General features: G+C 42.2%; 1 protein-coding gene across 1 annotated transcript in view; it reads left to right on the forward strand.

Annotated features, from left to right (window-relative positions):
- Positions 1–999: 999 nt before the first annotated feature.
- The window catches only part of lancl2 (LanC lantibiotic synthetase component C-like 2 (bacterial)), an 86,055-nt gene continuing 74,508 nt past the window's right edge, over positions 1,000–12,546 (forward strand). The window contains exons 1-2 of the mRNA XM_059638091.1: positions 1,000–1,254; positions 5,337–5,487. Of these exons, the coding sequence (XP_059494074.1) occupies positions 1,172–1,254; positions 5,337–5,487 (234 nt within the window). The 5' untranslated portion in view covers positions 1,000–1,171. The remainder of the gene's footprint in view (positions 1,255–5,336; positions 5,488–12,546) is intronic.

Here is a 12,546-nt window from a genome sequence, read left to right on the forward strand (position 1 = left end):
GATAAACCTGGACCAGCTAAGCTTCTAGTCACTGTCCACTGCCAGGATTTTGATGGTGAGGGGATGAAAATAAAGAGGTTATAGTTACATTGCATCTCTTAGGTTTTCATGACCATCCTCCTTTACGTCAGATATGATTCTAGTGACTAGCTGGATCTCTTTACAATATCTTTTAATGTCAGTTTTGCTACAGTGTCTTGATTGAATGCTGCCTTGGTGTCACTGCAGCATTTCTTACCCCTGCATTTAAAAATAAGACTTCCACTTACATGTCACCAATTACTTTGAAGTGATGGGACTATGGTTGCGCAGGCAAATGTGGAAGCTGTTTTGTACACAGACAGTAGTGAGATGAATGATCAATTAATCTGTTATCAATAGCATTAGCTGAGGGAAGATGACCTGCAAAAATGGTGAAGAAATCTTCTTTGAATAGCATCACTGCCATGTTCAGGTCTATAAATGTGAAATCTCATCTCCATATATCAATAATAAGACATCAGTCTGACAAATGGCTGTGCATTAGTTGATTTCCCCAACATATTTTTCAGCGTCTTTGGCAGCAATTGTTTATTTTAAATAAAATGTTTTAAACAGCCTGCCAGATCGTTCTGTTCCTTGCAATAACTGAAGACTTTGAGAACATGGTTTTGAAAAGCCAGCTAGTTTTATAACACCCGAGCTTACTAAGCACAAATGGGTTTCTGGATAAATATGAAGCCTTTTGGCAGCTTGACAAGCAAAGTGCAAGTAATGATTGTTATTCTATCTTAAGAAGGGATATTGGTCTTGTTTAAACTACTAACACAATTAATATGTATATTACAGTGTCATTTATGTTAGTAGAATTGTTATGATTTAATTATTTTTGTTACGTTAAATTTGTGTTGCCTGTTCTTTTAAATAGTTGTTGCATACTGACAATAAACCCTTCACTGTTCATTTAAGAAATCTGACGTCATGTGTGGCTAGAGCTACTTGAAAGATAGTCTGCACGTCTTAAATAAGAAATGCATTGTTGTTTCAATAAGTGATGGGATCTTTTCTTCCCCAAAAGTAAAACTAGCCTGTGAAACTGAACATAGAAAAGAGCGATGACCAAAGTTTCCTGACGTGACATTGGAGGTTTTAGTGGAAGAGAAGCTCAGCAGCCAATGGGGACAAGTATTAGATGAAGTCTTTGCCAGGAATATTGTTCCCAGAAAAAGGATGCAGTGCAAAAAGACATTCAGCAATCTGGCTAGACTTGTCAAGGTAAGTGAGTTCACCTTAAATGGCACTGCTTGGCAACTGTACCACTGGACTCATTGATAATAAAATGTGAGGCTGGATGAACACAGCAGGCCAAGCAGCATCTCAGCAGCACAAAAGCTGACGTTTCGGGCCTAGACCCTTCATCAGAGAGGGGGATGGGGAGAGGGAACTGGAATAAATAGGGAGAGAGGGGGAGGCGGACGAAGGTGGAGAGAAAAGAAAATAGGTGGAGAGGAGAGTATAGGTGGGGAGGTAGGGAGGGGATAGGTCAGTCCAGGGAAGACGGACAGGTCAAGGAGGTGGGATGAGGTTAGTAGGTAGCTGGGGGTGCGGCTTGGGGTGGCAGAAAAGGATGGGGGAGAGGAAGAACCGGTTAGGGAGGCAGAGACAGGTTGGACTGGTTTTGGGATGCAGTGGGTGGGGGGGGAAGAGCTGGGCTGGTTGTGTGGTGCAGTGGGGGGAGGGGACGAACTGGGCTGGTTTAGGGATGCAGTAGGGGAAGGGGAGATTTTGAAACTGGTGAAGTCCACATTGATACCATTAGGCTGCAGGGTTCCCAGGCGGAATATGAGTTGCTGTTCCTGCAACCTTCGGGTGGCATCATTGTGGCAGTGCAGGAGGCCCATGATGGACATGTCATCCAGAGAATGGGAGGGGGAGTGGAAATGGTTTGCGACTGGGAGGTGCAGTTGTTTGTTGCGAACTGAGCAGAGGTGTTCTGCAAAGCGGTCCCCAAGCCTCCGTTTGGTTTCCCCAATGTAGAGGAAGCCGCACCGGGTACAATGGATGCAGTATACCACATTGGCAGATGTGCAGGTGAACCTCTGCTTAATGTGGAATGTCATCTTGGGGCCTGGGATAGGGGTGAGGGAGGAGGCGTGGGGGCAAGTGTAGCATTTCTTTCGGTTGCAGGGGAAGGTGCCGGGTGTGGTGGGGTTGGAGGGCAGTGTGGAGCGAACAAGGGAGTCACGGAGAGAGTGGTCTCTCTGGAAAGCAGACAGGGGTGGGGATGGAAAAATGTCTTGGGTGGTGGGGTCGGACGTGCACATCTGCCAATGTGGTATACTGCAACATTCCACATTAAGCAGAGGTTCACCTGCACATCTGCCAATGTGGTATACTGCATCCATTGTACCCGGTGCGGCTTCCTCTACATTGGGGAAACCAAACGGAGGCTTGGGGACCGCTTTGCAGAACACCTCTGCTCAGTTCGCAACAAACAACTGCACCTCCCAGTCGCAAACCATTTCCACTCCCCCTCCCATTCTCTGGATGACATGTCCATCATGGGCCTCCTGCACTGCCACAATGATGCCACCCGAAGGTTGCAGGAACAGCAACTCATATTCCATCTGGGAACCCTGCAGCCTAATGGTATCAATGTGGACTTCACCAGTTTCAAAATCTCCCCTTCCCCTACTGCATCCCTAAACCAGCCCAGTTCGTCCCCTCCCCCCACTACACCACACAACCAGCCCAGCTCTTCCCCCCCACCCACTGCATCCCAAAACCAGTCCAACCTGTCTCTGCCTCCCTAACCGGTTCTTCCTCTCACCCATCCCTTCCTCCCACCCCAAGCCGCACCCCCAGCTACCTACTAACCTCATCCCACCTCCTTGACCTGTCCGTCTTCCCTGGACTGACCTATCCCCTCCCTACCTCCCCACCTATACTCTCTCCACCTATCTTCTTTACTCTCCATCTTCGGTCCGCCTCCCCCTCTCTCCCTATTTATTCCAGTTCCCTCTCCCCATCCCCCTCTCTGATGAAGGGTCTAGGCCCGAAACGTCAGCTTTTGTGCTGCTGAGATGCTGCTTGGCCTGCTGTGTTCATCCAGGCTCACATTTTATTATCTTGGAATTCTCCAGCATCTGCAGTTCCCATTACCACTGGACTCATTCACTGCTTAGTCACTGCATGCCCATCACCCACCTACCAAAATTCTGTCAATCAGTAGTCATTTTCAAAATTCATATGCTTTATCCCACCCTCACATATCAAGCTATTTCAAGCCTCACATCCACAACTCAGATCAAACGCATCGAGCTGCAGCCAATTCCTGAAACTCTGATGTAGTTAAAATGACAATAGTTGTTTCTGTCTTATGAAGGCCAGTCAGGGGCCTGGCAGCTCTTCTGTTGCAGCAGTGCCACCAAAAGCAGTCCACTGTTAGTATTACAACTAGCCAGAACCAACAAACATGAAATCGGCCCCAGATCTCAAGGCATTGCATCATGTAAACAGAGGCAATTTGCGCAGACAACACATGTGGGGCAGGGTCAGTGGTTAGGGACTGGGATGCAGTGCCCTCTATGAGGCACAGTGTGCCTGAAAAGGAGAGGCCTGCCATAGGGCCCTATCCCTCTGGGATTCTGCCTGTAATAGCACAATAAGGCCCTTAAAATTCCCATTAATTAGCTTTTTAAAAGCCTTAATTAACATCTGGGTGGAGTGTCCATCTCAAACTTCCACACCTTGGATTGAATTGCAGGGAGATGGATAAGTGATGGGTCCACCACAGCCTCACATTCCGTCTGAGTTATACGCCCCCTACCTCCCAGTCTGCTCCAGGAAAATGGATTAAGGTCTAGTTTATAACCATGATGCTCATCCTTCTCTCTTCCAGGAGAAAGGAAGGCATAGTGTAACAGAGTTTTCAGAGACAGCAAGTTACGCTGGAACCGTATAAAAACTTGGTTAGGCTGAGCCTGCTTACTTGAGGTGGGCATCGCTGGCTAGGCTAGCGGATTCCTAATGGCTTACAGATCCCACATCAAGCATGATGTCCGATGTAGCATACTCTAATTATGTTTGTACAAAATTCAGAGTTCAGATCTGAGGCACAAAACAACATGTTATATAATTGTGAAGGTAAGAGCTCATGGGATCCAAAGAAAATTGGCAAACTGGATCCACAATGGTTGAGTGGCAGGAAACAAAGGTCGATGTCTAGGGGTGTTTTGGTGACTGGAATCCTGTTTCCAATGAAATCTTGTAGGGATCAGTGCTGGGACCCTAGATGTTTGTGAATATGTAAATGATTAATACTTGAATGTGGGAGGGATGATCAGTAGGTTCATGGATGATTCATAAATTGATAGGGTAAATTGGATGAGAATGTTGGAGGCATGGTTAGCAAATTTGAAGATGACACTAAAATTGGTAGTATAGTAGACAGTTAAGAAGGTTATCTAAGGGTACAATGGGATTTTGATCAACTCGGTCAGTGGGCTGAGGAATGGCAGATATCTCTGGACACTTAATGCAGCAGGATAGGTAGATAATGTAGTTAAGAAAGCATATGGGTTACTTGCCTTTGTTAGTCATGCCATACAGTTTAAGAGCAGAGATGTTATGTTGGAACAATATAAAAAGTTGGTTAACACACTATAATTTTGTGTGCAGCTCTGAATTCATATAATAGAAGGCATGTGATTGCACTGGAGGGGGTGCAGAGGAGATTTCCCACAAACTTGCCGGACTTGGAGTATTTCAATTACGAAGAGAGTTTGGATATACTGGGATTGTTTTGTTTGTCTTGGAGCAGAGGTAACTGAGTGAGGTTGTGATTGAGATGTACAAAATTATGAGACATAGACAGGGTAGATAGGAAAGAATTTTTCCCCTTAGTGGAAGGATCAATGACAAGAGTCATAGATTTAAGGTAAGGGGCAGGAGGCTTAGAAGACATGCGAGGAAACATGCTTTCACCCGAAGGGTGGTGGGAATATGGAATTCACTCCTAGATTTTCATAGAGGCAGAAACCCTCATAACATGTAAGGAGCATTCAGATGTGCACTTGCAGTGCCAAGGCATATGACACAATTGGCCACATGGTGGAAAATGGTAATTAGAATAGTTAGAATTGTGGCTGCTTTTGATTGGCACAGACAGACTTCATGTGCCAAAGGGCCTTTTTCTCTGCTGTAGACATCTCTTATTCTCTGGCTCTAAAACGATATATAACAAGAAGCAGCTAGTGGAACTGGTTTATCTACATGTTTTACCATGCTCTCCCACCACTCCCCATATTCTCCTCTCCCTTTCACTACAACCAATGCTTTTCCCATTTTTATTTCAGATATGCAAAATCTGCAATCTTTCTCGTCAGTAGAAACAATGGTGAAGATGAAGACTCAACAGCACATGATCTTTCACTCACAGCTACCAGCTTAGAGGCTGTGCTGTGTATGTTTCAGAGACGCTGGGAACAAGTATGCAGAGACATAGAGGTGTGTGTTTAGTGTGTGTCATGTGTGAAGAAAAATGGGGTGCAATGTGGAATAAGGCCAAGGTCTAACACAATTCTAAGCTAAGTCCTGCAATATGATGAGTACTTCAGTTAGTCAACTGAAGAGGAAAATTGATGGGTGTACACAAGTGAGTGCTTGCTCATACAATGCATCCCAGAAAGGCAGCACTCAGTATCAAGGGTAATTGAAGAAGCCAGTTCCAATTTGGCAAAGGATAGTCGCACAAAGCTTAAAACTCATCTTTTAAATGGTATATAATTGTAATGTCACTGACCTACTAATCCAAAACCCAGGCTAATGCTCTGGGAACAAAAGGTTGATTCCCACTATGGCAGAGGGTGACACTTTAATTCAATTTTTAAAAATCTGGAACTAAATAGCTAGGCAAATAGTGACGGAGAAACCATGGCCGTGAAAACCCATCTGGTTCACTCATATCCTTTACGGAAGGAACTCTGCTGTCCTTACCATGTGATTCCAGCTCCACAGTAATGTTGTAGGCTCTGAACTGCTATTTGGGTAATTACGGATGAGTGATAAATGCTGGCCTAGCCTTTAACACCCACATCCCATGTTCAAACAAAGAAACGTGTAAATAATAACAGCCGTTGCTTTGAGCTCAAAGTGAATGGTTTAATTTAATCAATGATGCAAGTAAGTATGTAAGTAAAATATAAACTGAAAGAAATATAAAAATGGAACTTTGAAATAAAATAAAGAGCATGAGCCAGAGATTCTTTTAAAAAAAATCAGTGTCTAATTAGAGAGCACCTGCAAGGAGAGTCACCCAATGATTCATGACAGAAGTAGCCAGACAGGTCAGTCGTGTGCTGAGGAGGAATCGGTGCTGCTTGTGCCAGTTTGCCAAAACAACCAGTAAGTTGGTCAGGAGCACTTCCCTGTTCCTTCATGGAGCTTTAGGATTACTCCGTGGAAACTGGTAAAAACTGGTACATGTCATATAATTGTAATGTCACTGGACTACTAATCCAAAACCCAGGCTAAGGCCTTGATTTACTCAAAGTAGTAATAATAATTGTGCTCCTATGTAATCTGGAAGGAAAAATTTTTAAAAATTGACATTTCACGGAATGATAGAATCCCTACTGTGTGGAAGCAGGCCATTAAGCCTATTGAGTCCATATTGACTCACAGAGCTGTCTTCTATCCAGATCAGCCTTCCTACCCTATCTTTTGCATTTCCCATAGCTAATCCACCTGGCCTGCCCATCCCTGGACACCATGGGCAAGGTAGCATGGCCAATAACCTGCAAATCTTTGGACTATGGGAGAAGACCAGAGCACCTGGAGGAAACCCATACAGACACGGCGAGAATGTGCAAACTCCACACCGACAGTCACCTGAAGCCAGAATCAGATCCAGGTCTCTGGTGCAGTGAGGCAGTAGTGCTAACTATTGAACCACCGTTCTGCCCCACACAGGTACCTTACACAATACTTTCCACAGGATGCACAAACATACGAACAGGGAACAAGATTAAGTCACTCACCCCTTTGCACCTGCTCGCCCATTGTAGAAGATCATGGCTTATCTAATTTTAACTGGAACTCTACATTCCTGCATACCCAAAATAATCTTTTCATCCCCTTGGTAATCAAAACTGCATCTCAAACTGCTTTACAGCCAGTGAAGTATTTTTGAAGTGTAGTCAGTGTTATAAGGCTGGAAACAGGGCAGTTATTTAGGGCACAACTTGGTCCCATAAAGAGCAATATGATAATAACCAGTTACTGTATGAAAAGGTCTCATGTTAACTGTTCAACCTACCCATATGGCATATCCTGCTGGTAGCAGCTCTGTGGTACTGCCCACATTCTGCTTCCACTCAATGTGAGCAACAGCTTCTTAATGTTAAATTCTTCTGAGCTCCTGGCAGCAAAGCCATATTATTTACATAACAGAGCTGCTGATGAAGATATTACTGCTGCTATTGATTGCACTGTTTGGTGACGGCAGCAAATGTCTCTAAATCAGATGCCACCATTTAGATGGGCATCAAATTAAGCAACCTGGCTGGACAACACAAACTATCCCTGCAGACATGGGCCTAGATATCCATCTGGTGACTTGCAGCACTTTTATGTCACTGAAAAATGGATTGTGCCAACCGAAGATCTGTCTTGGTTCTTATACTGGCAATTCCTAGGTCAGCTCATTTGCGGTATGCTTTGGCATAAAGACAGCATAAAATGGGAGTATTCTGAAATGCAATGGAAATTGAGAACAGCAGATATGTGAGGAAATGTACTTAGCTTAGTGACTGGATATCCCATGTCTTTGTGCCACTTTATAAGAACATCTAGTGCAAATAACAGTGGGTGGGAAGACAAAGCAAGAGCATGACATAAAGATGAAGAAAAAACCCAACCTGAAAATTGTCCTTGATGAACTTCCCAAGACATGACATAAAACATAGCAGTTTGACTAAGTCTTTGATCACCTGACCTAATCTGGGATTGATGTCATATATCCTGGTTGTTTCTCCTCTGAAACATTGTGGATGCTTTATTATATTAAAGGCACTATATAAATTTAAGTTCCTGTTTAAGTCATTGCAAATTTATTTCTGGCAAGAGGAAACTGTCTTCTTTGGAGAATTTGTGTAGACTGGGCTTTGGCACGAGAATTTAGAGGAAAAAGAGCTTATCTCTTAGAAACATAGGTAATTCTTAAAGTGTTTAATAGGATGAACTCTGGAAAGATTGTTCCCCTGGCTAGAATGTTAAAAGTATAAGGTTAAAGTCCTAGAGTAAAGAGTTAACCATTTAGGACTGAGAAGAGCAGTAAACATTGTTTACTTGGACTTTAGTAAAACCTTTACTAATTAGTCAATTGTAACATTGTCAGAGTTAGGTCACATGGGATTTAGGGTGAGCTTACCATTTGGGTACCGAATTGGCTTAACAGCAGGAGACAGAGAGTGGTGGTAGAAGGTTGCTTTTCAGACTGAAGGCCTATCACCAGCAATGTTACACAGGAACTGTATCTGGGTCCTCTTTTATTAGTCATTTACATAAATGATTTGGATGAGATTATAGAAGTTGTGGACACACCAAAATTGGTGACATAGTAGACAGTGAAGAACGTTTCCTAAGATTCCAAAAAGTTCTTGATTAAGTGAGTCAAGAACTGAAAAATAGCAGAAGGAGTTCAACTAGATAAATGCAAAGTATTGCCAATTTGGTACAACAAACAGGGGCGGGACTTATACAATTAATGGCAGGGACTTGGGTAGTGTTGTAGAACAGACATTCAAGTTCATAATTCTTTGAAGCTTGTGCCACATATAGACCAGGTGGTTAAGTAGGAATTTGGCAAGCTTGCCTTCATTTCTCAGTCCTTTGAGTATAGGAGTTGGGAAGTCATATTGAGATTGTACACGGAATTGGTGAGGCCTCCTCTGGGGCACTGTGTCCAGTTCCAGTCACCCTGTTATAGGAAGGATATCATTAAGCTCAAAAAGGTTCAGAAGAGACTTACCAGGATGTTGCCAGGTTTGGAAGGTTTGAGTTATAACGAAAGACTGGATAGGCGATGACTTTTTTTTACTGGAGTGTAGTTGGTTGACAGATCACCTTATAAAGAATTGTAAGGTCACGATGGGTATCGATAGGGTTAGTGGCAGGTACCCTTTCCCTAGGATGGGGAATTTCAAGACTAGAGGGCATATTTTTAAGATGAGAGGAGAGAGATTTAAAAAAGAGATGAGAGACAAATTATTGTTTTTTTAAAAACAGAGGGTAGTTCATGCGTAGAATGAATGTCCTGAGGAAGTGGTGGATGAGGGCACAATCACAATGTCTAAAAGACATTTCAATAAGTAGATGAATAGGAAAGATTTGGTGGGATATGGATCAGGAGCAGGCAGGTGGGATTAGGTTTTGACATTATGTTTGTCATGGAAGGATTGGAACTGAGGTGTCCGTTCCTGCGGTGTCTGACTTTATAACTCTATGACTCTATAAAAGGAGAAATCTTCTCTCTCAAATGGTCACATATCTTTGGAAATTTTTATCCAAGGGAGGTGTGGATGCTCAGTCATTAAATATATTCAAAACATAGATTGAAAGATTTTTGAATGTTCAGGGAATTAAGGGATATGAGAGTAGTGATGGGGAGAGATGAAGCTGAGGGAGAATATCAGCCACGATCATATGGTAGCAGGATGACAGAACAGGGTCAAAGGATTGAGGTCTTTTGGACTTATTTCATACATTCACATATTCTTAGTTACAATGGTGGATTAGTACTCTGTCTACTGTTAGCTGCTCAAATCAGAAGAAGAATTGATGAATTGACCCAATAATTATTTTGCTCCAATTAAAATGCATTGATCAGAATGTGTTTAAAATATTTTACAGCTCTTGTATGAAAACAAATTATAATTAGGCAGGTTTAATGAAATGTTTTCAATAGTTCATAATGTACTTGGATAAATTCCATTTTGAAAAGTTTTTTTATAAAATATGTAAAGAATTTGGATTAAGTTATGAATGTTTGGTCTAACTAATGTCAATGCTGATTTTAAATAAAAACCAAAAGAACTGTGCATGCTGTAAATCAGGAACAAAAATGAAATTGCTGGAAAAGTTCAGCAGATCTGGCAGCATCTGTGAAGGAGAAAACAGAGATAATGTTTCAGGTCCGATGACCCTTCCTCAGAACTTAATCAGAACCAGTTTTGAGGAAGGGTCACTGGACCCAAAACATTAACTCAATTTTCTACTTCACAGATGCTGCCAGACCTGCTGAGCTTTTCCAACAACTTTGTTTTTGTTCACTGCTGAAATTGTTTGATAATAGTTCAAAAGTTCCTTTAGAACTTCTAACAGGATATTTGGAACATCAAAACACAATCTATCAGAGTCAGCATGGTTTCATGAAGGATAGGGTAACAGGCTCATACAGTGTAGAAGCAGATCCTTCAATCCAACATATCCATGCCAACCAAGCTTCCCAAACTAAACTAGTCCCACTTGCCTGTATTTGGCCCACGTCCCTTTAAATGGGGAAGTGATGGCCGAGTGGTTTATCACCGGACTGTTAATCCAGAGACCCAGATAATGTTCTGGGGACTTGGGTTTGAATCTTGCCAAAGAAGATGGTGGAATTTGAATTCAATAAATATCTGGAATTAAGAGTCCAATGATGACCATGAATCCATTATTGATTGTTGGAAAAACCCATCTGGTTCATTAATCCCTTTTAGGGAAGGAAACTGTCACCCTTACTTGGTCTGGCCTACATGTGACTCCAGACCCACAGCAATATTGTTGACTCTTAGCTGCCCTCTAGGCAATTAGAGATGGGCAATAAATGCTACCTCATCAGCGACGCTCTCATCTCATGAATGAATAAAGAACAAAAACCTTTCCTATTTATATATCTACCCAAATGTATTTTAAATATTGTAACTGTATCTGCATCTACCACTTCCCTTCATGTTTAACTAATTTTCTAGAGCTCTGTGAAGATGTAACAAGCAGAGTGAACATGGGGTCCGGTAGATGTAGCATGTTTGGACTTCCAGAAAGCATTTGATAAGATGTCACATGAAATAAGGTTTATAAACGGGTAAGACCACATGGATTAAGAGATAACATGGTCGCTTGTCTAGTGGTTTGGCTAACCAATAGAAAACAGAGTCGGGTTAAACTGGTCTTTTTCTGGTTGGCAAGCTTAACTCTTGGGGTGCCACAGAGCTCTGTCCTTGGGCTCCACATATTTAATTTCAATGTTAATGACTCGGACACAGGGATAGAATGTACTAAAAACAAATTTGTAAATGACAATAAAATACTTGGGAAACTGAGTTGCAATGAAGAAACAAGAAACTTACAAATGGTATCAGAGATAATGGGAACTGCAGATGCTGGAGATTCCAAGATAATAAAATGTGAGGCTGGATGAACACAGCAGGCCAAGCAGCATCTCAGGAGCACAAAAGCTGACGTTTCGGGTTTTGTGTTCTTGAGATGCTGCTTGTCCTGCTGTGTTCATCCAGCCTCACATTTTATTATCTTGGAATTCTCCAGCATCTGCAGTTCCCATTATCTCTGCATCAGAGGTTCTGTTCACTTTGACAGATGCCTCTGAGAAAGCTGGGCCAGGCTCAAGTGCCATGAATGTGTCAATAAAGTGTGACTTGGTAATGGGATACCATCCTCTGAGGAGTTATTTCAATTATAGACAGACAAAGCCTGGTTAAACATATCCAAAAATGTAATTTTTTTCTCCGCCTTGCAGTGGTCTATAGCAACAGCTGTTAAGTTAGAACAACCAACAATGACACAGCAGTATTCCTCCATCTTATAAAGTATTATACTGGTTTGCTCGATGCTCAAAGCTTTCAGCAGTTTGTTTCAAATCCAACTTGGTCATCAGGAAATATTTGCCATAAAACATTTCCGCTGGTCATCAACAGTACTAAATCTGAGAGTGGTGTTTATTAAGGGACCAAAATGAAGTCTTCATTCCTGATTAATAAGGAAATTATTTTGACAACCTGAAAAGTGTGCAAATAAAGGTCCAGATAAGGAAGATTATTTATGGTCCTTCAAACTCTTATGATAATATTGGCTTTTGTTCTGTGTTTTTGAAGTTCAAATTTGAAAATTATAACATAAGCGCAACATGTTCCAAAGATTGCTGTATTTGATCCTATCAAGGGACAAGGACAGAATTTGCGTGATGTTTTTCGCTAGAACACTCAAAACAGTTCAAGGTTCATTAAATAGCATTTTAAAGATCAGGATCAGTCAAGGAAGGGCCAGGGATGACAACTCTATGTGGCTAAAGTATTGTTGTTAGTTGGTTTCATGTGGCCAGGACACAGGATATCCCTTGGGCAAAAGAGTATTTTAGAGCAGTTAAATAGCTGAAATTATGCCAGTGATGCTGGACTGTAGCCTTGTCAAACAAACTGGAATGAAATCTCAGGATAATCATTTGTGTAGCTACCTGAGAATTGAACAGTGGTTGGCTGCATTGTTGTTCAGGAGCTGGTGCTATGCCTG

Source organism: Stegostoma tigrinum, chromosome 2 (genome assembly GCF_030684315.1).
Source record: "Stegostoma tigrinum isolate sSteTig4 chromosome 2, sSteTig4.hap1, whole genome shotgun sequence".
In the NCBI taxonomy this organism is placed as follows: domain Eukaryota; kingdom Metazoa; phylum Chordata; class Chondrichthyes; order Orectolobiformes; family Stegostomatidae; genus Stegostoma; species Stegostoma tigrinum.